The sequence below is a fragment of the Wyeomyia smithii genome, chromosome 2 (assembly GCF_029784165.1).
Source record: "Wyeomyia smithii strain HCP4-BCI-WySm-NY-G18 chromosome 2, ASM2978416v1, whole genome shotgun sequence".
In the NCBI taxonomy this organism is placed as follows: Eukaryota; Metazoa; Arthropoda; class Insecta; order Diptera; family Culicidae; genus Wyeomyia; species Wyeomyia smithii.
In genome coordinates, this window is record NC_073695.1 from 151215056 (window position 1) to 151242457 (window position 27402).

A 27402-nucleotide genomic window follows, 5' to 3' on the forward strand; every position below is an offset into this window, starting at 1 on the left:
CGATCTTAATGAGCGCCGGGCTGAAAAAGTTTCCTTTTGACCTCTACAATAAGCCACGAAAATTTGAAGTTGATCGGAGTTTATTTAATGGACCCACAAAGCGCTTATATTTAAGAAATCGATTTACATGAAAATTGTACGGAGTTTTATTCTTTTTTTAACATATATCTCTTGATAAACGTATCCAAACACACTTGTATTTTTATAAAACCATCATATTATTGTCCTAATTTAAGTTTAAAATAATCTAAAACTTTTGGTGTTTGTTGAAAAGTTCGGATTTAGAATGAGGTGGGTATTTTTACGGTATGAACCAACAACATGCAATATAAACTGAAGTTCGTCTTCATTATGTGTTGGAACACGGTTAAAATTTTTCATGAATTTAACACCATGTTTTGTGGCGTCGTTGAAAGCGAATAATTTTTGAAAGAAGTTTGCTATTCCTCATTATTTTTCTACTCGGCTGGGTCACGGTCGAAAAAATCAACATGAGGTTCAAAACTCGAAAAGAAAGCATTGGTATTGTATAAAACGAGATGGGATTAATTACATACTAGTAACTGTTCAGCATTTTATTGCTTGCGACATTCGACAGCAGCTATTTAAGGCCCAACGGTATTGAAGCCAAAAATGGCCGACTTCGAGCCACCACTTTGAATTTTCAAAGGCACAAGACTCGGTAACAGGTAATGCGTCATCTGTGAAAACGCTGATTTATGTTTGCTGTGGTGAAGCAAACATAAAATAGCGTTTTCACAGGGAATGCATTATTTATTTCCGAGTCCTGGGCTTCTAAAAGTACGAAGTGGTGGCTCGAAATTGGCTGTTAGTGGCTTCAATACCGTTTCACCTTAAGGACCATTCGCTTTTAATCGCCTGATCATTTTTTGTTTAAATTCAAGCTTAAATACCACAAGTGATTCTTCATCTTTTCAGTTACAGCGTCTGAAACGACTATTAATTTCGATATATGCGAAAGAATCACGTAAAAAAATCATAACTTGAATCATACATTGGATAGCATTCGTACACCCGAAAAACACCTGAATGTGAAGTTTGACTATAAAAAGAAACATGTCTCGAATGCGATTTATGGTCAATGATCAGAGCAAATATTTTCTCAGGCAATAAATGTTATTTTTAACCATATAGCGTGTGATAAGTGAAAAAGGGTCACTTTACAACCAAGAAATGTGAATGCTAACTCCAAGAGCACTTCATAATCGCCGCGAACTTGATTGCATAAAATTGCTTGATTTGATTGCAATCTTCATCGTACCATTTCGAGCGAACTTTTGGATCATTGAAGCTGTGAATCATTTCGCTTGATGCTCTTGTAAAATAGTTGAAGAAAGGTGTTTAAGGTCCGATGCTTTGCCATGTAATATATTTTGCATAAAAGTTCATAGATATGAAGAGGACAAGTAATATTGGTTAGTTTTCGAAACTTTTCTGAAATATTCCAATCCACTAGCGTATTATGAACTTCTTAGGTGATATTTTTGCCGGAGATTTAAAAAATTTAAAGCGCGCCTAAGAACTTTGCTGTTCAATCGTAACTCATAAGAATTGCAATTCGATTAACATGAGATATACCGACTATATTTGAAAAAAATCACCGTCCTGGTGAATTTAGATAACTAGTGCTGAACTGTTCCATAGAAAAAAAAATAATAATAATAATACTAAAACTAACATTAAATCCATACAAAAAGCTCTTAATAACTTTAATAATTTTGCTTCACCAATCCGATTGTGACAGTTCACTAGGGATATAATCACTGAATGGCAGCTTCAAATCTTCTAACAAATACAAGAGGTCATTCATTTATTACGTAACGTACTCAGAAGAATAAGATATTCAATGAAGAGTTCCATTGTGCGAGGCCCCCATGCAAAATTGTGTTATTCAGGAATAGAAGGTATTCAAAATTGCTAAAATTAAGCGTTACGTAACATGTGAATGTCCCTTACGATATGGTTTTATGTTTAAAGAGTAATTCGACACAAAATATACAACTATTTTAAGAAACTAAGGCAAAAAACTTCATGAAGAGATGAAAAAAAAGCAATTCTTATGAGAATCTATTTTTTTAAATATAAGCGTTTTGTGGGTCCATAAAATGAACTCGGATCAACTTCAAATTTCTATGGCTTATTTTTGGAGTAAAAAGGAAACTTTTTTCGCCCGGCGCTCATCGAAATCGCATGATGTTACAAAAATGGCCACTCTAATATATATATATATATATATATATATATATATATATATATATATATATATATATATATATATATATATATATATATATATATATATATATATATATATGCAGAGCTGTGGGCCTCTCATAAAGTGCTTGGCGTCCCGTTTTCCAGGACATACCAAGCACTTGAGAGGCCCCCTCAGTCTTTAGCTTTATGGCCAGCACCACTACAACGCCTACATAACTGGCTCCTATCGGGCCCCTTGCATGTCCAGGACTCCGCGCATGCACAAAACGAGGGCACACGAAGAAGACATGCTCAGCAGTCTCTTCCGCATCCGCGCACTCGGGACACATGGGGGACCCCGCATGCCCGAATCTGTGTAGATACTGCCTGAAGCAACCATGACCTGACAGAATCTGTGTCAAGTGGAAGTTAACTTCTCCATGGCGCCTCCCGACCCATCCGGATACGTCCGGAATAAGTCGATGCGTCCATCTACCCTTTACGGAATTGGACCATTCCTGCTGCCATCTGATCATCGAGAATGACCTTCTGGTGCCTCGTATACCCCTTGTGTCACGTTGATCGAAGCATTCTACGTCCTTCTTAATGGCTATGCTGATAGGCATCATGCCGGACAGGACGCAGATTGCGTCGTATGACACTGTACGGTACGCGCTCACAACCCTCAGGCACATGAGCCTGTAGGTACTTTCCAGTTTACGACGATGACTGTTGGTACCTAACGCTTTGGACCACGCTGGCCCACCATACCTAAGTATGGACGAAACCACTCTGGCAAGAAGTTTACGCTTGCTGCCATATACCGCTGAGCTATTCGACATCATTCGAGATAGTCCTGCAGCGGCCGTTGAAGCCCTCTTACAGGCATAGTCGACGTGACTCTTAAATGTGAGCTTATCGTCAACCATAACCCCCAAGAGCTTCAAGGAACGCCTTGAGGTAATGGTGCAGTCACCGACTCTGACCACCGCCTGTTGCTCTAATTTGCGGTTGTTCACAACCGTAACCTCCGTTGTATGGTGCGCTAACTCCAGTTTCCTAGAGTGCATCCAGTCTTCGACCTTGCGTATGCAGTGCGCGGCCGTCAACTCGACCTCTTCGATCGACTCGCCGTAGACCTCTAGCGTGATGTCGTCTGCGAAACCGACGATCACAACTCCTACAGGGAACTTTAGTTTCAACACCCCGTCATACATGACATTCCACAACACCGGGCCCAGGATGGAACCTTGCGGTACCCCTGCGGTGATTGGGACGCACTTCTGACCCTCCTCCGTGTTGTAAACTAGTACCCGATTCTGGAAATAATTTTCCAAAATCTTGTACAACGACACCGGTACGTGGATGCTCCTAAGCGCGAGCGCTATGGAGTCCCAACTGGCGCTATTGAATGCATTCTTCACGTCAAGCGTGACGATTGCGCAATAGCGAATGCCCCAACTCTTACGCTGGAGTGCTACCTCTGCCGTCTTGGTGACAGAGAGAATAGCATCCAGCGTGGATCTACCTTTCCGGAAGCCGAACTGGTTACTTGCCAGACCGTTTACACCCTCTGTGTACTTCACCAGTCTGTTGAGGATAATCCTCTCAAGCACCTTGCCCGTAGTGTCCAGCAGACAGATAGGTCTGTATGCCGATGGGTCCCCTGGCGGTTTCCCAGCCTTCGATAACAGCACCAATCTCTGTCGCTTCCACCTGTCCGGAAAGAGGCAGTCATCCAGGCACTTCTGCATGACTGCTCGAAATAGATCGGGGGCCACTTTCATGGCCGTCCTGATGGCCAAGTTCGGGATTCCATCCGGTCCCGGTGCCTTGCTCACCTTTAGGGAGTTGGCGATCACGATGAGTTCCTCATTCGTAACCCTCACCTCCTCCACAACCTCGGCACGGCTGCTGTCTCTCACGGATTGGATGCCCGGCAGGTTGGCCGACCAACCCTGGTCTGTGTCTGAGATACTGGAACTTCGGACGTGAGACTCAGCAACCGGAGGCCAAGGATTTGGCTCGTGGCGTGGAAAGAGTCCCTCGATGATACGCTCCAGCAGCGCTGGTGATCGCTCTGCAGGCGCCAACACGCCTTTGGTCTTCGCCATTACGTCTCTGTAGGCGTTGCCCCACGGATTCGTACTGGCACTCGCGCATAGCCTATTGAAGCAGGCCCTCTTGCTCGCCTTTATCGCACTTTTAAGCGCCGATCTTGCAGATCCGAATGCTACACGGCGCTCTACTCTCTGTGCATCGGTACGTGCACGTTGCAACATCCGTCTTGCACGGAGGCACGCGCTACGGAGGTCCGCTATCGCGTCGGTCCACTAGTATACCGGTGACTTACCATTCCTAGGTTGGCGGGTCCTAGGCATGGTGGCGTCGCACGCCCGCGATAATGTGGCAACTAATTGGTCAGCACTCGGGCGGAGCCAACTGCCCCCCCTCGCTCTCTCTTCTCATTGCTTCTGCAAATACCTCGGCATCGAAATGCGATGTCTTCCACCCGCGGACGGTCGGAGTATTGGCTCTACCCGTCGCCTGCCGCCTCACGTTATGGACTACGCTATAGCAGACCGACTGGTGTTCACTATAGGTGTAGCCATCGTCTACCCTCCAGTTCACGATCAGTCCTGGGCTGGAGAACGTCACGTCGATGATCGACTCCGCACCATTTCTGCTGAATGTACACTTGGTTCCAACGTTGGCCAGATCTAGGTTGAGCTTTGCCAAAGTTTCCAACAAGATCTGACCCCTCCGGTTCGTGCGGCGGCTTCCCCACTCAACAGCCCAAGCGTTGAAGTCGCCCGCCACTACTAAGGGTGTTAGTCCCGTCAGCTCCATAGATAACAAATCGACCATCTGGGTGAACCTATCGATAGACCAACGCAGCGGAGCATAACAACTGCAGTAGAACACTCCATCCACCTTGGCAACCGCGTATCCTTTATTTGAGGTTGACACAACCTCCTGAACCGGGAACTTGCTGGTCGTGCATATGGCCGCCGTACTGGACTTATCTGCAACCCAATTACCGTTTCCGGGAGGAATGTAGTACGGGTCCGATACGATTGCGATGTCCGACCGCGACTCAGACGCTGCTTGGTATAGCAGCTGCTGTGCCGCATAGCAATGGTTCAGGTTCAATTGTGTCACCTTCACGCCCGTGGTTTCATGGCCGCCTTACCGGCTGGGCACCGTGGGCCTCTCATAAAGTGCTTGGCGTCCCGTTTTCCAGGACATACCAAGCACTTGAGAGGCCCCCTCAGTCTTTAGCTTTATGGCCAGCACCACTACAACGCCTACATAACTGGCTCCTATCGGGCCCCTTGCAGGTCCAGGACTTGTGTCCTCCCTCGAAACACCTGAAGCAAACGTCCGGCTGCTGGAGTATGCTCAGGGGACATACTGACCAGCCAACCTTAAGTTTGGCTGTCTTCAGGGCCAGGGTTGCATCGGCCGATGCAAGCCGGAAAGTGGCCACCTGGGTCCCCGCTTGACCCTTACGGAGGCGAATTACCTCAGTGGCTACTTCCACTCCGCACTTCTCCTTGAGAGCCTGTGCAATATCGCACCTCTCGGTGATTTCATCCAGGTTTATATATATATATATATATATATATATATATCTATAGCACCGGCGAGATGATCCCAGAGCTCCGTAAGGATGCTAAAAACAAGGGCGCTGCCTGCAAGACGGTAGCCGAGCAGGTCCTCGGGAAAGATGTGCACGTTCGGACACTCATCTCAGAGGTGACTCTCCAGCTCAAAAACCTGGATGAAATCACCGAGAGGTGCGATATTGCACAGGCTCTCAAGGAGAAGTGTGGAGTGGAAGTAGCCACTGAGGTAATTCGCCTCCGTAAGGGTCAAGCGGGGACCCAGGTGGCCACTTTCCGGCTTGCATCGGCCGATGCAACCCTGGCCCTGAAGACAGCCAAACTTAAGGTTGGCTGGTCAGTATGTCCCCTGAGCATACTCCAGCAGCCGGACGTTTGCTTCAGGTGTTTCGAGGGAGGACACAAGTCCTGGACCTGCAAGGGGCCCGATAGGAGCCAGTTATGTAGGCGTTGTAGTGGTGCTGGCCATAAAGCTAAAGACTGAGGGGGCCTCTCAAGTGCTTGGTATGTCCTGGAAAACGGGACGCCAAGCACTTTATGAGAGGCCCACGGTGCCCAGCCGGTAAGGCGGCCATGAAACCACGGGCGTGAAGGTGACACAATTGAACCTGAACCATTGCTATGCGGCACAGCAGCTGCTATACCAAGCAGCGTCTGAGTCGCGGTCGGACATCGCAATCGTATCGGACCCGTACTACATTCCTCCCGGAAACGGTAATTGGGTTGCAGATAAGTCCAGTACGGCGGCCATATGCACGACCAGCAAGTTCCCGGTTCAGGAGGTTGTGTCAACCTCAAATAAAGGATACGCGGTTGCCAAGGTGGACGGAGTGTTCTACTGCAGTTGTTATGCTCCGCTGCGTTGGTCTATCGATAGGTTCACCCAGATGGTCGATTTGTTATCTATGGAGCTGACGGGACTAACACCCTTAGTAGTGGCGGGCGACTTCAACGCTTGGGCTGTTGAGTGGGGAAGCCGCCGCACGAACCGGAGGGGTCAGATCTTGTTGGAAACTTTGGCAAAGCTCAACCTAGATCTGGCCAACGTTGGAACCAAGTGTACATTCAGCAGAAATGGTGCGGAGTCGATCATCAACGTGACGTTCTCCAGCCCAGGACTGATCGTGAACTGGAGGGTAGACGATGGCTACACCTATAGTGACCACCAGTCGGTCTGCTATAGCGTAGTCCATAACGTGAGGCGGCAGGCGACGGGTAGAGCCAATACTCCGACCGTCCGCGGGTGGAAGACATCGCATTTCGATGCCGAGGTATTTGCAGAAGCAATGAGAAGAGAGAGCGAGGGGGGCAGTTGGCTCCGCCCGAGTGCTGACCAATTAGTTGCCACATTATCGCGGGCGTGCGACGCCACCATGCCTAGGACCCGCCAACCTAGGAATGGTAAGTCACCGGTATACTAGTGGACCGACGCGATAGCGGACCTCCGTAGCGCGTGCCTCCGTGCAAGACGGATGTTGCAACGTGCACGTACCGATGCACAGAGAGTAGAGCGCCGTGTAGCATTCGGATCTGCAAGATCGGCACTTAAAAGTGCGATAAAGGCGAGCAAGAGGGCCTGCTTCGATAGGCTATGCGCGAGTGCCAGTACGAATCCGTGGGGCAACGCCTACAGAGACGTAATGGCGAAGACCAAAGGCGTGTTGGCGCCTGCAGAGCGATCACCAGCGCTGCTGGAGCGTATCATCGAGGGACTCTTTCCACGCCACGAGCCAAATCCTTGGCCTCCGGTTGCTGAGTCTCACGTCCGAAGTTCCAGTATCTCAGACACAGACCAGGGTTGGTCGGCCAACCTGCCGGGCATCCAATCCGTGAGAGACAGCAGCCGTGCCGAGGTTGTGGAGGAGGTGAGGGTTACGAATGAGGAACTCATCGTGATCGCCAACTCCCTAAAGGTGAGCAAGGCACCGGGACCGGATGGAATCCCGAACTTGGCCATCAGGACGGCCATGAAAGTGGCCCCCGATCTATTTCGAGCAGTCATGCAGAAGTGCCTGGATGACTGCCTCTTTCCGGACAGGTGGAAGCGACAGAGATTGGTGCTGTTACCGAAGGCTGGGAAACCGCCAGGGGACCCATCGGCATACAGACCTATCTGTCTGCTGGACACTACGGGCAAGGTGCTTGAGAGGATTATCCTCAACAGACTGGTGAAGTACACAGAGGGTGTAAACGGTCTGGCAAGTAACCAGTTCGGCTTCCGGAAAGGTAGATCCACGCTGGATGCTATTCTCTCTGTCACCAAGACGGCAGAGGTAGCACTCCAGCGTAAGAGTTGGGGCATTCGCTATTGCGCAATCGTCACGCTAGACGTGAAGAGTGCATTCAATAGCGCCAGTTGGGACTCCATAGCGCTCGCGCTTAGGAGCATCCACGTACCGGTGTCGTTGTACAAGATTTTGGAAAATTATTTCCAGAATCGGGTACTAGTTTACAACACGGAGGAGGGTCAGAAGTGCGTCCCAATCACCGCAGGGGTACCGCAAGGTTCCATCCTGGGCCCGGTGTTGTGGAATGTCATGTATGACGGGGTGTTGAAACTAAAGTTCCCTGTAGGAGTTGTGATCGTCGGTTTCGCAGACGACATCACGCTAGAGGTCTACGGCGAGTCGATCGAAGAGGTCGAGTTGACGGCCGCGCACTGCATACGCAAGGTCGAAGACTGGATGCACTCTAGGAAACTGGAGTTAGCGCACCATACAACGGAGGTTACGGTTGTGAACAACCGCAAATTAGAGCAACAGGCGGTGGTCAGAGTCGGTGACTGCACCATTACCTCAAGGCGTTCCTTGAAGCTCTTGGGGGTTATGGTTGACGATAAGCTCACATTTAAGAGTCACGTCGACTATGCCTGTAAGAGGGCTTCAACGGCCGCTGCAGGACTATCTCGAATGATGTCGAATAGCTCAGCGGTATATGGCAGCAAGCGTAAACTTCTTGCCAGAGTGGTTTCGTCCATACTTAGGTATGGTGGGCCAGCGTGGTCCAAAGCGTTAGGTACCAACAGTCATCGTCGTAAACTGGAAAGTACCTACAGGCTCATGTGCCTGAGGGTTGTGAGCGCGTACCGTACAGTGTCATACGACGCAATCTGCGTCCTGTCCGGCATGATGCCTATCAGCATAGCCATTAAGAAGGACGTAGAATGCTTCGATCAACGTGACACAAGGGGTATACGAGGCACCAGAAGGTCATTCTCGATGATCAGATGGCAGCAGGAATGGTCCAATTCCGTAAAGGGTAGATGGACGCATCGACTTATTCCGGACGTATCCGGATGGGTCGGGAGGCGCCATGGAGAAGTTAACTTCCACTTGACACAGATTCTGTCAGGTCATGGTTGCTTCAGGCAGTATCTACACAGATTCGGGCATGCGGGGTCCCCCATGTGTCCCGAGTGCGCGGATGCGGAAGAGACTGCTGAGCATGTCTTCTTCGTGTGCCCTCGTTTTGTGCATGCGCGGAGCGACATGATGGTAGTGAGCGGGCCAGACACCACTCCGGACAACCTAGTTCGGAGGATGTGTAAAGACTCAAACATTTGGAGGGCGGTTTGTACAGCCGCCTCTCAAATAGTTTTAGAATTGCAAAACAGGCGACAGATTGACCACCGACACGCCAGTGTTAGCTAACGGCCAGTCTCCAGGTTAGTTAGTTAGCTAAGTTAGCAAAGAGACCTACAGAACCAAGAGGATGCACAGAGCACAAAAGCCGCTCCCCGAAGCAATACCTAGCGGTGGTCCCGGGGAGTATTATGGGCTGAAGACTGGAGGGGTTTTAGTGGGTCCGGTTACCGTTTCAAACCAACCCCACACTCCCTGAGGTTGGTCACCTCAGGGGTTTGGATGCAAATTTCCCCTCTACCTGAAACAAACAAAAAAAAATATATATATATATATATTATATATATATATATATATATATATATATATATATATATATATATATATATATATATATATATATATATATATATATATATATATATATATATATATATATATATATATATATATATATATATATATATATATATATATATATATATATATATATATATATATATATATATATTTATTTATATATATATATATATATATATATATATATATATATATATGAATATATGAATATATAAGATTTATATATATATATATATATATATATATATATATATATATATATATATATATATATATATATATATATATATATATATATATATATATATATATATGAATATATGAATATATAAGATTTATATATATATATATATATATATATATATATATATATATATATATATATATATATATATATATATATATATATATATATATATATATATATATATATATATATATATATATATATATATATATGAATATATGAATATATAAGATTTATATATATATATATATATATATATATATTTATATATATATATATATATATATATATATATATATATATATATATATATATATATATATATATATATATATATATATATATATATATATATATATATATATATATATATATATATATATATATATATATATATATATATATATATATATATATATATATATATATATATATATATATATATATATATATGAATATATGAATATATGAATATATATATATAAGATTTATATATATATATATATATATATATATATATATATATATATATATATATATATTTTTTTTTTTTTTTTTTTTTTTTTTTTTTTGTTTCAGGTGGAGGGGAAATTTGCATCCAAACCCCTGATGATTTTAATATTATTTTTAATTTGCAGAGAGTGATAATTTAGTTTGACATAATTAAGATTTCATAAAGATTTGTTTGCTGTTTTCTTTTTAACACGTATTTTTATTGATAAATTTTGTGATTTTTGCCCAAATTTTTATTTTATCCTTACGGATTGAATTCGATATCATTCATTTTCAATAATGTGATATCATGGTTATGATTAAAATTAATCCTGGACGAAATTTCAACTTGAAAAAAATGAAAAAATCTGCTATCGCTTTTTTCACTAAAGTGAAATTTGCGCAGTCTTGCGCTACAGTGGACAGTATGCATTTGAAAGCTTACGTTTTTACCTAAATTTTGAATATAGTCACAACCGTGGCAAAACTTTGAAGCTACTTTTCTACAAAAAATCAGAGGCGTCTCGTCCACCTGTTCAACCTGTTCATAGGACAGGTAGGCAATCTCAGAAAAAAAGGGATTCTTTTCACATTTGTAGAGTGGATGAAAAATCATCCAAGGTAATTTATTTGTAATTTCAATGTTATCCCGAACATCCTTATTTTATTTTATACATAGTGGAAATTTATGCACCGTGAAGAATGTAACCTGATGGGCTACACTTCAGACTACGCCATACAACTCACACGAAACGCAACCCACACGGCCACACACAATAATGACTACCGTTTGTTCAGACCTTTCACCTGAACTAACCGTCGTTCAACACTTCTCTGCACCTTCAAGCAGAGTTGCCGTTTCGAAATCTGTGTTTTGACGACAAAAATCTGTGAAAATCTGTGACCAGAGGATATGAACATTTGTTGGGATATGAACATTCGTTTAAAAACAAAACGAGATTGATTGAAATGCTTAATATTAACATTAAGTTTTCTTCCACTCGATTGAATTAACTATTTAGCTTTTAAAATTATATTGGAACTTGTTCCTCAACGAAGTGTTTTTCAGGTTGGTATTGAGACCAGATAAGCTTCGTATCAGAGAAAGCGGCCATGATTTAGTCAGAAGAAACTCATTCATACGTTAGATATGGTCAACGTCAAAATATCGTAAATTCAATCATAATGAGGTGATTCAAACAGGTCACCTCTCTGCACACTTCATTGAGTTAACTAAGCAGCATATACCGCGAAAAACTAGCATTCCTAGATGGAATCGATAAAAAGGCAAATGTCGGAATTGTAAACGAATTCGAAATTTGAGAAAAGAATGACTCCGGATAGTCGAACTATTTTCTACGGATGATTATTCGAGCTTCCGGAAAATCGTACGTTCGAATTAATGAGTTTGACCTGCAGAAAAAATGTAGGTAATTTGTTATTTCCGGCATTTATGGGAAAATCTGTGATTTTCCAAAAATATCTGACATCTGTGATCACAGATTCTGTGATTTGAAATAGGAAAAAAATCTGTGATTTTATAGAAAAATCTGTGAAAATGGCAACTCTGCCTTCAAGTGCGGCAGGGTAGACGCAGTCATTTATGCTCACCACTACTAAGGGCATCTTCAGCGGTGGTCTATTTTTGAAACAACTTTATACTAGATTTACACCAGCGAAACCTGAATAGAACCAGCTAATATAGACCAACTTTTCGTTCTCCGCACCGGTGTTGTATATCTTGTTGTTTTAAACCGCTAACATCCGTCACACTGTCAATAATTCAATACCCCATGCTATCAGTTAATGAGACTTGTTATAATAAAAAACACTCAATATTTACCAAACGGAAATTCGATAATTTTTACGCACATTAAGCGATTACTTTGGCAGGACACTTCATATCCACAAGACTTTGTGGATTTGACGGTTTGACCCGAGCGTCAGTGACATTTCTCAGCATGGATTGGTATGATCGAAAATTTCTGCTACAAGTAAGGTTTCGGAGGATAGCGAAAAATATTTGATCGCGTAGGTGTTCATCTTCCGTTTTCGTCTCATCAATCTTTCAAAATCTTGCAGTTCACATACCTAAAACGTGATTTAAATTTTTTTCTCTATTGTTGTCCATCGCCTTTTAAATCACGATTTAATACTGCTCGAAATCGCTACAATGACAGTTTGTCCATATACCAACTGTCATTGTAGCGATTTAGAGCGAATTTTTATTCTTCATTTAAAAATCGAATGATAATGATATAAAGTTTAAAAAATCACGTTTTACTCAGAAAAATACACTCTTTCAGAAGATATATGAAAATCGGAAATCCGTGAATCGCTAAACAACCCAATTTGAGAGAGACCACGTGGCCGCGAGAGTTCTTCAGAGCTTTCGTTGTGCAAATGAAAAACGAGCAAATTCATTCATTATTTCTGTCAATGTGGTGGAATTCTTCCGTCGATGTATAGTTTTATTCATACCTCTACACCCATTTCGTTCATTCGAAAACTTGAACCTCGCACAGTCCGCATAGTATACGTTTGTCTGTACGCGCTGCTTTCTTTTTAGTTTAAAATTTTAACATCGTCAAAGGAAACGCTTTAGCATTCAATTAAGATTTGATAAACGAAGATAGGTTTTTTACTCATGCGAAAAGTTTCGAGGCAGAAAGATCATAAACATAATTTTAATTATCGTTGGACAAAACCTGAATGATACTGACATTGCATATCACAACGCCATCCGTCGAGAGAACTTTTCTAGTTCTTCGACGGATCAAGAGTTATTTACGACTGAAACCGATCATTGAGAATCATGATGTGATAAATGTGGATGAAGATTTCCTCTATGAAATGATGCAGATATCATTATTCTACGAGAAAATTATCGGAAAACTTGCGGTCATAATAGACCGTAACTAGAATTTCTTTGCCATATAGAGATAAAAGTTTTCGAAACTGTTATCACGATACTGTTGTTTCAGTGTTGCAAATGTTTATTGAACAGGTAGCCCACTCCGCGTCGCCTCTGCAAAAAATCAAGTTTTTTTTTAATTTTTTTAGTGTCACAATATTTTCAACAACTTTTCCTTTGACTCCAAAAAAAATCAAAGCTATCATTGAAGCTACAGAGCGTTTCAAAGTAATGTACTTTTTTTCAAAAGAAAGACAAAAAACGTCAGTATGCCAAGCTTTGGAAAGTCATAAAAAAATCAGATTTTATGATATTGCGCCCAAATCTTGGATTTAGACACTTGAATATTATAGCAATAAAAGAAAAATATTATGAAACAGCTAACGACAAATTTTTTTTTTGGCTGATGGCCAGCGATTCCCCACTGTACGCCGAGGGGGATTTCGATGGATAACGCTGCTTCGCGACAATTTTATAAAAGGCTTTCGTTCTCAAGTTGATTGGCAAACAGGGAAGCCACACTTACAAATTATCTCTCAAATAAAGCTTTTAAACTTTAGTTTTATATAGCGAGTACATTTATCAGCTATATTGTTGTTTTTGTATTTCAAATATGCTCGATTAAAAAAACTTTATTTTTCAGTTTTCATTCCCAATCCGCATGCCCCCAGTTCGTTTTGATATTTGACATTTGTTGTCTTTTTAACTGGGAACTCTCCCAGTTAGTGAGCGCCCAGTTGAAAAGAGGCCCAGTTAAAGCATGCCCAGTTAGCGAATAGTTACTGTATTTACCATATTCCCCACACACTCGCAGCTACAAGCACCGCAAACAGCCAACGCCACTAGCACCCAGCAGCGTCAACAACAAATTAACAAAACATAAAATTACGCGAACAATAAAACACATGTACAAGTTCTAGTAATTATGACCTTAGCTTTCAAATGATACCTTTCTCACCTTTTCAAAGTTTATTGAAGTCATTGACGTTTCAGAGCTATCTGAGTGCGATACATTAGCGTTGGTGAAAATAACTCGATTTATGTTCTCCTCATTTTTATCAACATATGCTGTAGTATTTGCCATTGCAATCACTTCTTCAATTCCTCGGTCCTGCTCTACTTCTCGATCTATATCAAGTTGCGCAAAAAAAGATGCACTGTAATCCGCAGTTATTCCACTCGGTAGTTTTTCTTTCTCCTTCCGACGACCACGAATCTTCAATGATTTTCGAACCTGAAAATATTAAACGTATTGTAATAACACCGGGCGACAAAAGAAGGGCTTCTAAGCTCAACCTGAAAAAATGAAAGATTATAGCTGTTAAACCGTCTCTCTGAATTTTGATGCCCCTAGCGTATGTACAAGTGCGTCAAAAGTCTCAACCAAGTTCCCACCCACTTACCCGATAGTAAACCATGCGCTCTCTTTCATTGTCGAATCGATATGGAGACGCCAAGTTAACTTTTGCTTATTGTTTTAGAGACAAAATATTTTTTACAAATTTGATATATATGATGAGGCACTTATTTTTATGTTATCACAAATACAATATTCGTATCTTTGTAGACAGAATTGAAGATTGTTCTACAATGTCCTAGCCAATGTTTTGAGCAACTTCGAAGAGAAAAGATTTTTTTTCTATCCATATCATTGCACAATCGATTTAAAGCGCATTATTCATGAGCCATCCTGGCATCCCTGATTCTCAGTCGCCGCAGTGAGAAATGAGCGTGAGAGAACTACCGTTAAATTTGTTCGAACACGTTCGGGTTTTCTAATATTCCATCCTTGTAATCGACGCAAATCAGACGCCACAATAAAGTAGTTTTGTTAAGTTAGATATTAGACCATCCGGTGTTTCATTTCACGCACCTTAAATCATAATAAGGTGACAATGAAACTATTTTCGTTACTATCATCATTCAATTGTGTGGACCAGGGATGTTACGAATGTCATTTTTAGGCAGATGTTCCGCATTTACGGATGCGAATGCGGAAATCCGTAACATCTCAAATGTTTTATTTCGCTTATTTCGCACGACAAATCGCATCCCAGTGCAGTTGCTACAAAATTTTATACAGTGTTATTTTTTTCAACATCCGCATGATGATTCGTGATACATCATGCGGATGCGGATGTCAATTTTCCTGCGGATGTTCCGCATTTACGGATGCGGATATCCGTAACATCCCTAGTATGGATTATCGATCAGCTACGATTCATATTCGTATACCTAAAGTGACCAGACGTCCCGCATTTTGCGGGTCAGTCCCGTGTTTATACAAAATGTCTCGCTTATAAATCCGTCCCGCAAAATGTCTCGCGTTCATCTAGTGTCGCGCACGCCTGTGAAATGTCCCACGGTTTCAACAAAATTGAAATATCCGATAGCATATTTTTTCACTGTGCGGAAAAACAAATCGAACACCCCACAGAGATGTCACATACAGATTAGTTTGTAAAAATAAAGTTTTGAGCAATTTTGATGCAAGATTATTCATATATGAGCCGTTACGGAACAGAGTGGTCTTAATACCATTTTTTCCGAAAATAAGTTTTTGCATAAACCGCATCTACTCAAAAAGCTGTAGTTGGGGAATTACGAAAATTTCGAAAAATCGAACTTTGAAGCTGATTCATATCGTGTTGAAATTTCATCGGAAACAGAATGGCCATTCTGTTTCGACACAGACGTTTCTTTCTAAGTCTTTTGAACCACATAATAAATTAATTAAAAATATATTACTTGTTAGAGACAACCCGTTCGTATGACAGCTGTTTTGTTCAAATAAGTTATGTAATCTTCGAAATAAGTGACTTCTGTTATTTTTACAATTTGATACATAATGAATCAAGTAAAAGTTTGACTACAATAAAATAATTTAGAATCTTTGGGGCAACTTGACTTTTATTCGGCTTTAAGAACGCCATAACCGATCTCCGCGAAAATTGAGTGAGTTTAGAAAGTGTAATGTCGTTGACATTAATTTTGTGAAAACCGATCCAACCACCTCTGAGAAAAATGAGTGACTTTAAGCAGTCTATTTTTAAGCAGTGTGTTTGTTTTTCAAAACGTGATTTCACATTTTCATACATAACGGACAAATTTACAGTCCGATTACAATCAAATTCAATAGGGTTTTATGGGGCATCTAAACCTTTTATACAATATTAATTTTGTGAAAATCGGTCCAGTTATCTCTACGAAAAATTAGTGAGTTTCAATAGCTTCCGGAACACTTTTCTTTCAATAACTTTTGAACCACATTCAGTTTTGTAAAAATTGGTTGCGTAGTGTAGGAGATCATGAAGTTTCGTGACTCACACATTTTGAAACACAGTGCCTAAAATAAAAGTACGATTACAATGAAATTAAATAGCATCATATGGGGCCACTAGACCTTTTATTTGCAACTGATTTCGTGAAAATCGATCCAGCCACCCCTGAGAAAAGAGAGTGAGTTTAAGTAGTCTTTATTTTATAGACTTCGAAAGGCTCCAAAGTTCCTTTTCCAAAGGCTCTTATTCTGCGCTGTATTAGTGCACTGCAGTGGCAGAGCCAATGTTCTCCGGTTTCACATTCGAACCCGCAGAGACGACAAATTTCGTCATTTGACTGACCAATTTGTTTCAGGTGATACTTACTTGGACAGTGTCCTGTAAACAGCGCGGTAATTGTTCTTAGTTCCTATTTATTTGCATTTAGTGAATGGTGAACATGGTAGCTTGTGTACCACTAGTGTCAACATTAAAACAATGTGTGTGAAATCAAGTGCATTAGGTGATCTAGTGCTAATGATCCGACGGCCAAATTGGAAACCTAAACGGATAAGTAGAAGTGTATTTGCATGCTTCCGATTTATTCGTTTTTTATTGATTTAATTTGTGTCAGCGCCGATCATCGCATCTATATCACATAGACGCTACGGATGCTGGTTGAAACATTCATTGTTATATTGACGTATGACTACGTCTTTGTTTACTATACTAGATTACATTTTGTGAAATTGAAAATGAAACTGGCAAGCGAACGACTTAGCATCTTAGTCATGTATATGTCGATGGATAGATAAATTGTGTAACAATTTATTTATATAATGTTTAACATTGTTGCTTTACTGTTTAATAATGAAAAAAGGTGGAAAGTTCCAAGGTTAAGCATTCCCATACATTTTCCTCGCTATTGGCTTGCTTCCCGAGGACGGATAACGATAACATGGACAGAATAAATTCCACTGCCTACATATTTTGACTCAACAAAGTGTTGCTGTTCCGTTTGTCTTTCTCGAAACTGCGTGGCCACGCAGTAGAAAATTCAGCTTCAGAGCAAAATCATTTCAAATCGCCTGGAAATACGCGAAAATTTAATCGACCATTTTTGATTTGAATGAAACTTTGCACACGTATTTGGCTTAGCAAACTGAGCATTTTTCACAGGTGGAGAGATTTTTTACACCCATGAGTTACATTCTAAAAGGGCGTATGTAGCAAACTGAGCATTTTTCACAGGTGAAGAGATTTTTTACACCCATGAGTTACATTCTAAAAGGGCGTATGCCTTTTGGCATAGGTTTTATTCGAAGCATTGTAGCCCAGAAACCGTTGGTTGTATAGAAAAACTGTCTGAGAATGAGTTGTAGGGAATTGAAAATGCACCATAAAAAAATATACAGTACAAAAAAAAAAATTTTTGACCAAAATAAATTAAAAATAAACATTAAATTTCAATTTAAAAAGAAAAGTTGATTTTTTTTTTATTTTTTTTAAAGAAACTTGACGTTAAAACGCAACTTTTAAAAAAAATCCAGGATGGAGAAATGAAAAATAATTTTTTATGGTAGATTAATTTTTTGACGCAGAACTACGTTTTCTTTAGCCTACCACATAGGGATGTAAATAGGAAAACTATTAACGAACAGGGGACGAAATATGTCCCTTTTTAAATGCTTATAAATCGGTTTGTTTTCAACCGATTTCCTTCATTTTTGCAGCAATTGTTTGGAAAATTATACACGCATCCACCCAAATGTAGAAAATTGTTTATTGATTATGCAAACTATTGTACTATTAATAATTGTCGAGCCTTGTTTAAACGAAAATTACGTCCTCTGACTGGTCACTCGCTGCATTTCCCTAAACAGGTCGACAGAATAGTATAACTAGTTAGCTGCAGTAGCGGGTTGCGCCAGTACACAAATCACAGTACACAGCAGCAGCGAGGTAGCACCAAACGTCTCGATTTGCCAGTTAAGGGCTTAGGCCTTCTGCCCGCAATGAAGTTTTGCTTTATCTTAGCAACAGCACATTCTATGCTGAATCCAAGAAAACACAATCTGTCGCGGCCGTCCTATTTACTGAATGCGGTAACAGCATTTACAGAGTTTGAACAGCGAAATGCCTTTCTCAAGGCGAATAATCAAGTAATTGAAGGTTAATAATTTTTGGCAATAACACAATCATGCTGTGCTGGATTCTAGCAATCAAATTCTGTCGCGGTAAAAAAAAATCACTTTATTTACCTAATCATCACCACTGTTGGGGCAGCACAGAGGCATAACCGATATTAAGCAACAAACTGCCCTGTTAGACCGCATTCACAAAGACAGTTCGACGTCAAGTTGTAACAGTAACGTCAAGTTGCAACATGACGCAACACGCAACAACGAGCAAACGAAATCGCTTGATGTTACAAACCACAATAAAATACGGGTTAAAACCGTTGCGTGTGTGAGAGCACCATCGGTGTTTATTCGCTGGAAACAAATATCGAATGCGAATTGTGGAATAATTCGTCTAAAGAATATTAGAGAATTAGACAACTGAACAGAAAGGCGTGGCCTATTACGTAGCACCCTTCGGCTATAAAAGAGTGTTTCTGGGAAAACTAGCTACATCATTTTCTGGAACATTATTATCATTGTCTGCTAGCTTGTTGAGCAGTACAGTAGTTTATTTTCGCTCCGTTCGTTTTGTACGTTCGTTCGTAAGTTTGTGTGTTCGCGTTGGAAGCCGACGCTACGGTGAACCCTAATATGGGTAAATCAAAAACCAGTTCCAGTACGGGAAAAAGGCCTCGGCCCGACAATACGCCTGATCCTGCGGCTAAAAAGCTTTTGGCCAACAACAGATTCGCTGTCCTGGAAAACGCCACGGATCCCGAAGTAGTGAAGAAGGAGAAAATCCCACCTTTCTATGTGAAAGGCTTCCCGGAAGGACTACGTGTAGCAATGGTGTTTTATATCGACAAAGGACTGAAATGCACCATCCGCATGTGCACTGAGGGATACAAACTGATGGTTCCGTCGTTGAATCATTACAAGGCGGTGCAAGTGATACTGCAGAAACACGAGGTGGAATATTTCTCCCATGACATCGAAGCAGAAAAACCCCTCAAGGTTGTTCTCCGCGGTCTTCCTGACATGGAAGTTGACACCCTGTTGGAGGAACTGAAGGCAAAAGGACTCTAGCCAATCCAGATCCACAAGATGACGCGGCATAACGAAACTCGGAAGTACCGTGATCAATTATATCTCGTAAACCTGGAGAAAAATTCAACGTGCCTGGCGGACCTGCAGTCCATCCGAGCACTTTTTCACATCATCGTAGCCTGGGAGCGCTACAAACCAGTGCATCGTGACGTCACCTAATTCTCTAACTGCCTGCTGTTTGGACACGGGACTAAAAATTGCCATATGGCGTACCGTTGCATCAAGTGTGGCCAAACGCACGCCCCCGATGCCTGCCAGCTGATGGAGACCGCCGATACGGTGTGCGCCAACTGTGGGGCTGCTCACAAAGCAACCAGTCAAACGTGCCCGAAACGCGCAGAGTTCATCGAGATTCGTAAGCGGGCCTCTACCAACAAACAACCAGGACGCCGAAAGGTGCCGCCAAACAACACAAAGGAGTTTCCTGCCATTGGCTCCCAGCACCCCATATCTTGCTCGCCCCGCTACCGCTGAATCCAACCACCAAACCAGTCACAGCTGCCTCTACGTATGCTGAAGCAACGAAATCCGGTAGCCGTTCATCCCCACCAGGTCTCCAAGGGAACTCGTCCACAATGACTTTCTCCCAAGCTGCAACTGGCACAACTGAAAACGAACCCATGCTCACCATGAAGCAATACGTTTCACTGGTCGTGGAATGCATCAACGCTTTTCGCAATTGCAAAAGTAGAGCTGAACAACTGCAGTCTGCGATGATGATCGCTTCCAAATATGGACCGTGAAATCCATCAGGAACAAGAATTACGAGCTAGTTGACTTCCTCAACGCACACAAAATAGACATTGCAATCATCACGGAGACGCACCTGAGGTGAACATCTTCCTCCCCGATTTCCGATTTGTACGGCTGGATCGAGCATATTCTTCTGGAGGAGGTGTGGCTATTGCTCTTCGGCGTGAAATAAGCTGTCATCTGCTACCGAGTTTTCAACTTAAGGTCATCGAGGCCGTGGGATTGGAAGTAACCACTGGAGTCGGTCCCATTACCATCATCGCAGCCTACTGTCCCAAGCAAGTCAATGTAAGGGACGGGTCGGCAACGAACCTAAGAAGCGACATCATCAAACTGACTCGGAGGCAGGGGCAGTTCATTATTGCGGGTGAACTCAACGCAAAACACCAAGCCTGGGGTAACAGTCGACGCAACCAAAACGGCCTGATCCTCTTCAACGACCTACAAGTAGGACACTACAACATCCTAGGTCCGGCCGCTCCCACCCGGTTGAGCAGATCCGGAGTACACGCAACCATCGACCTGTTCATCTCCAATATGGGCAACATCACCGACCCGGTTGTTCCTCTGCTAACCGAATCCAAATCTCTCGGCGTAACTACCATCGAGTCGATTGGACGCGGTTCCAGCGACCAGTGTCTTCAGTCCATCGATGAGGCGTTATCCCAGGCTCGGGATCTACATGTGCCGGCTTCCAATCTGGTGAGTAACTCTCTGAACCTAGACAACACAACCAAACGATATATCCAATTCCGTAATACTATTAGACGACAGTACCAGCGCTCTGGCCTGCCTCACCTGAAGACCAATATCAATCGTCTTAACAAAATCATCAGAGCCAGGTTGGTGGATCTAAGAAACAAACATTTTTCTCAACATCTTCGCTCCCTCCCAGTGCGTGGAAAGCCGTTCTGGAGACTTACCAAAATTTTGAAAATCAAACCGAGACCTATTCCCCCTCTATCACCCTCACCCCCAACACCAATCCCCGGTCATTTCCTTCTAACAGCATCTGAAAAAGCCAACGCACTTGGTCAGCATTTTGTCAACTCTCACAATTTGGGTCATGCCATGGTTAGCCCGCACGAGCATGCCGTCCAGGAAGTAATAACTAGAATCGCCGATCTTTCCTCAGTCATTCCCGATGAATCTAAAACATCTGCTGATGAGGTGTTAGCTGTCATCAAGCGCACCAAGAACATGAAGGCCGCCGGCGTCGATGAGGTTCTCAATCTTCAGTTGAAAAACTTGAGTCGAGAATTTTTCGAACATCTGGCAGCGATCTTTAATAAGTGTCTGGAGCTCAGCTACTTTCCATCTCGCTGGAAGTTAGCGAAAGTGATCCCCATCCACAAACCCGGTAAGGACCCTACCAACGCTAAAAACTATCGTCCCATCAGCCTATTATCGTGCATCTCGAAGTTATCCGAAAAGTTGATTCTTAGTCGGTTATTAGAATTCGTAAACCAGAATAACATTTTCCTCCCAGAACAGTTCGGGTTTAGGCAGGGTCACTCCACCGTTCACCAACTGACTAGAGTTACTCAGATCCTAGGCGGAACAAGTCCGTTAGTAAAACATCTGCCATGGCATTGTTGGACATCGAAAAGGCGTTCGATAATGTCTGGCATGATGGCCTGGTGTTTAAGCTGCAGCAATTCAACTTCCCGATCTTCCTCGTGAAGATAATCAAGAATTATCTGTCGAATAGATCATTCCAGGTCTTCCTCAACAACATTCCCTCTGATACGTTTAACGTGGATGCTGGGGTCCCACAGGGTAGCCTTCTTGGTCCCATCCTGTTCAACATATTTACCTCAGATGCTCCTCCCTTTCTGGGTGGCGGCATCCTGTCTATGTTTGCAGACGACACTGTCATCATCTACAAAGGTCGAGTGATTAGAGGTTTGACGCGTAGACTACAAGAGGGTCTGGATGTTTTGTCCGACTATTTCAAAAGCTGGAAGATCTGCATAAATGCAGCCAAGACCCAGGCTATTATATTCCCGCATTCAAAATCAACTCGACTTGTTCCCCCTGCCAATGTGAGAATCCATCTTAATAACACTTCCATCGAATGGTCGAGTGAGGTTGTCTATCTTGGTCTCTCCCTGGACCAAAAGCTTCTATTTCGTTCACACGTAGAGAAAACTGTTACCAAGTGCAACATACTGACCAAATCCCTCTATCCTCTCATTCATAGAAAATCCACCCTTTCTCTCACTAACAAGCTTGCCGTTCACAAGCAAATAATTTTACCGGTCATAAAGTACGCTTTACCTGTCTGGGAGGGCTGCGCTAAAACCCACCATCACAAACTTCAGATTGTTCAGAATAAAATATTACGTATGATCGTAAACACCCCTCCGAGGACACGAAACTCTGAGATCCATCGCCTGGCTGGTCTTCAGGTGCTAGAGGAACGGAGAACAACATCGTTAACTAGGTTCAGAGAGTCCTGCGCCAGGTCACCTCACCAGATCATTCGTGAGCTGGTACCTTAGTTTTAAGTTAATTTTAAGTTAGTTATTAGTAGTTAAGTAGGTTATAAAAATTTACTTTTCAATTAAAAACAAGTCCTATAAAGGAAAAACTGTAAAATTCTACACAAATAATGTAAAACTATAGAAATAAGCAACCAGCAAACCTCAAAACAAAGATGCAGAGCCTTAAAAGGCTAAACAATTATTATGTAAACCATATGTAACCATATAAAAATATGAATAAATATACTTTGAGTTAAAAAAAAAAAAACTAGCTACATTGATTAGTCGGAAGGTGAACTGGATGGACCGTTCACAACGTCGACAGCAGTAGCAGCAGATATCGACACTCAGCAGTAACAGACCATAGCAGCGAGTCGCGCCTGTGGCTGCCTTCAAATTAAACACTTGCCCTGTGGTTGGTCACCACGTCTCAGAAGCAGTGCGGTTCTCCTCAGTGTGTGTCGCCAGACTGCCATTATTCCCCCACTGTTGGGGCAACATGAAGATTGCCATCAGGAAATTCAATTTCGGAAATCAAAGTGCCTTTTTCAAGGCAAATAAATAAGTCTTTGAAAGTTAATAATTTTTGACAACGCAAGCAAGCATTCTGTATTGGATCCTGGCAATTTAAATTTGTCGCATCCGTCTAATTTACTAAATGTGGAATAGCTTCCACATTGCATGTTGTCCGTGTCTCTCAATTCCCCCACTGTTAGAGCAGCACAAAGGTTGGCGATCAGTAACCGATTTTGAACAGCAAAATGCTTTTTTCAAGGTAAATAAACAAGTAATTGAAAGTTGATAATTTTCTGGCATCAACACAAGCAAACATTCTTTGCTGGATCCTAGCAATCAAATTGTTGTAGTTGTCTAATTTTACCTTATTTAGTTGATACCCTCACATTTGGGACAGCACAAAAGCTGCGATCAGCATAACCGATTTTGAATAACAAACTACCCTAGCTGGAAAGGCGTGGCCTATTTCTAAGCACCCTTCGGTTATAAAAGAGTGTTTCTGGTAAAACTAGCTACATTTTTGAGGCGGAAGGCGAACCGGATGGACAGTCTACACAACATTCCGAATTTGCATTCGGATTGAACATACTACTTGAACGGTTGGTCACATGTCTCTGTAGCAGTTCGTTACCTCTTAACGTGTGTGGTTAGAGTGCCGTTATTCCCCCATCAGCATATCCGATTTGGAAAAACAAAATGCCTTTTTCAAGGCAAATAAACAAGTAATTGAAGGGTATATTTTTATAAAACACAAGCCAGCATTCTGTGCTGGATCTAAACAATCAAATTTTGTCGCGGCCTTCTATTTTACAGCACAAATGTTGCGATCTGCAATCGATTTGGAACTTCAAAATGCCTTTTTCAAGGCAAATAAACAAGTAATTGGAGGTTAATAATTTTCTGGCATCAGCACAAGCAGACATTCTGTGCGGGATCCTAGCAATCGAATTCTGTTGTAGTTGTCTAATTTTTACTCTATTTAGTTAGTTCCCCCACTGTTGTGGCAGCACAAAGGCTGCGATCAGCATTACCAATTTTGAACAACAAACTGCCCTGTTCTGTTTGAACGCCTTAACAAAGGTGATTAATTCGACTTTACAGGAATAAATTGAAGTCGATTCAATCAATCAGCATGAACAGAATTTCGTCGTCTCCCAGCTGCTCAGTTGCAACACGATGCAACACGCAACAGCGAGCAAACTAAATCGCTTGATGGTTACAAACCGCAACACGATACGGTTTAAAATAGTTGCGTGTGTGAGAGCACCATTGGTGTTTATTCGCTGTGTACAAAAATCAATAAAACTGAACAAATAACTTGCCCGGTGGTTGGTCACCATACCTCAGGAGCAGCGCGGTTCTTCTCGCTTCTCAGCGTGTGTCGTCAGACTGCCGTTATTGCCCCACCACTGAGGCAGCATAAAGGTTGCCATCAGCAAATCCAATTTTGAGCAGCAAAATGCTTTTCTCAAGGCAAATAAACAAATATTTGAAGGTTAATAATTTTTTGACAACTCAAGCGAGCAATCTGTGCTGGATGGTAGCAATTTAAATCTGTAGCAGCCGTCTAATTTACAGAATGTGAAAAAGCTTTTACAGCTCGTGTTTTCAGTGTCTTTATTACCCCACTGTTGAGGCAGCACAAAGCAAGCATTAGTAGACTTTATGACTCATTAATGAAACACCTACAACAATGCATTTGTTACTAGTGTGCATAGTTCTACGTTAGTTATGCGGTCGTGTCTTGGATACAACCTCCTACTTTTTATGAAAATTCTAATTCAAACATTTTTCAAAATATTTGTATTCTGATGATTTTAAAAGATGCAAAGAGTCATTTTGAATCAAAAAACTCTAGGTAGTAAACATTCTAAAGGCATTTTTTTTTTTAATTAGACGCTTTAATTTCTAAAGGCATTGGTTTTCGAGTTATTTCTAATTTAAGCTCGAAAAATTATATTTATTGAGGAAAATACACGTTTTCCTTAATTTGTCCATGGTTCTCCAGCAAAAACCATACGTTCATTGGAATGCTTGATCAAAAATATACAATTCATTCTTTGACTACAAAATGATTGGGCGAACGGTTCTCAAGAAAAGAGTTAAATGTTCTAAGTGATATAAATATATATATATATATATATATATATATATATATATATATATATATATATATATATATATAAATATATATATATATATATATATATATATATATATATATATATATATATATATATATATATATATATATATATATATATATATATATATATATATATATATATATATATATATATATATATATATATATATATATATATATATATATATATATATATATATATATATATATATATATATATATATATATGAATCAAATATTTATTTTCGAGTTTTATTATCTTAGGAACATATTTTTTTATGACACAGATACTTTACAGAACTAGTTTCACCTTATATTTAATATACATCATAAGCAAATGATTCGTCATTTTTTGAAAGCAGCTTCGTTTGTATCTTATTTTCTGAAATCGGAACAAAAGAGTAATACTTTTGTGTGGCAGCTATTATTATAGATTTTTTTGAAAATATTGCTCCATTCTGTTACTCCTTGTTCATATTCTTCATATGATACCCAACTAAATGACATTGTTGATGAATTTTTATTACTTTTCTGATTAGACCAATCATACAATTCTTTTGCGCTTGTATTGGGATGTTAATGTTCTTTAGCTAAACTTGCATTTCCTGCCATTCGTTTTAATATGCCATCAATTGCATCGCATGGGAACATGAGAAGTCGCAAAAAAATGCCACTCTGCATCGACGTTATATTTTGTTTTGAACTTGCAAATACTTGCAAAGTTTTTTCTATTTTTATATTGTGAGGCAGCTCCATCAGACATTAATATCGCTTTTTTTAACTCTGTTGTTGTTTTCAAAAGACTCATTAATTTGGCAATGAACACCTGAACCGCAACAGTATCATGATGGAGTACTTCCGATATTATGATGAAGCTAATATTCTTAAGTGTTCCAGATTCTGAATAGTAAACAACGAAGGGATGAATGGTGGCTTGACTATCATTCCAATAACTACACGAATCACAAATTGATAAAGACGTATTAAAATGAGCTTGACTGTTCAATATTTTTAATTTTGCAATAACGTTTTCGTTTAATTTGCGTAAGCCTGATGAGCACCGATGATCAGGAAAGGGTTTACAGCATTTGGGCTTGGTGTATTCCATTTTCATTATATTCATCTTCGCAAAATGCAAACTGTTACTAACACATCTGGAGTAGTGCAATCGTATTTATATACGAAAACAGATATTATAGGTAACCCAGTAGTTATTGGTTGCGTACTTTACAAACAGTTATTATTAGTAAACAAGTAGGTAGTGTTGCACGACAAACATAGTTTATCATAAAACATTCGGCAAGGGGGAACGTGTAGGTAGGCTAATGTTTAGCGCTTGATTTATTTATCCAATCGTTTTGTTGTCAAAGAATGAATTGTATATTTTTGATCAAGCGTTCCAATGAATGTATGGTTTTTGCTGGATATCCATGGACAAATTAAGAAAAGCGTGTATTTTCCGAAATATTATTCATTTTTCGAGCTTAAATTAAAAATAACTCGAAAACCGATGCCTATAGAGTGTTTACTACCAAGAGCTTTTTGATTCGAAATGACTCTCTGCATCTTTTAAA

The 27402-nt window shown here is 41.1% G+C and overlaps 1 protein-coding gene across 1 annotated transcript in view; it reads right to left on the bottom strand.

The window, feature by feature from the left end:
• Positions 1-12464: 12464 nt before the first annotated feature.
• The window catches only part of LOC129720762 (uncharacterized), a 51709-nt gene continuing 36771 nt past the window's right edge, over positions 12465-27402 (bottom strand). Inside the window, exons 3-4 of the mRNA XM_055672469.1 lie at positions 14396-14671; positions 12465-12614 (exon numbers count right to left, since the gene is read on the bottom strand). Coding sequence (XP_055528444.1) covers positions 12480-12614; positions 14396-14671 — 411 coding nt within the window. The 3' untranslated portion in view covers positions 12465-12479. The remainder of the gene's footprint in view (positions 12615-14395; positions 14672-27402) is intronic.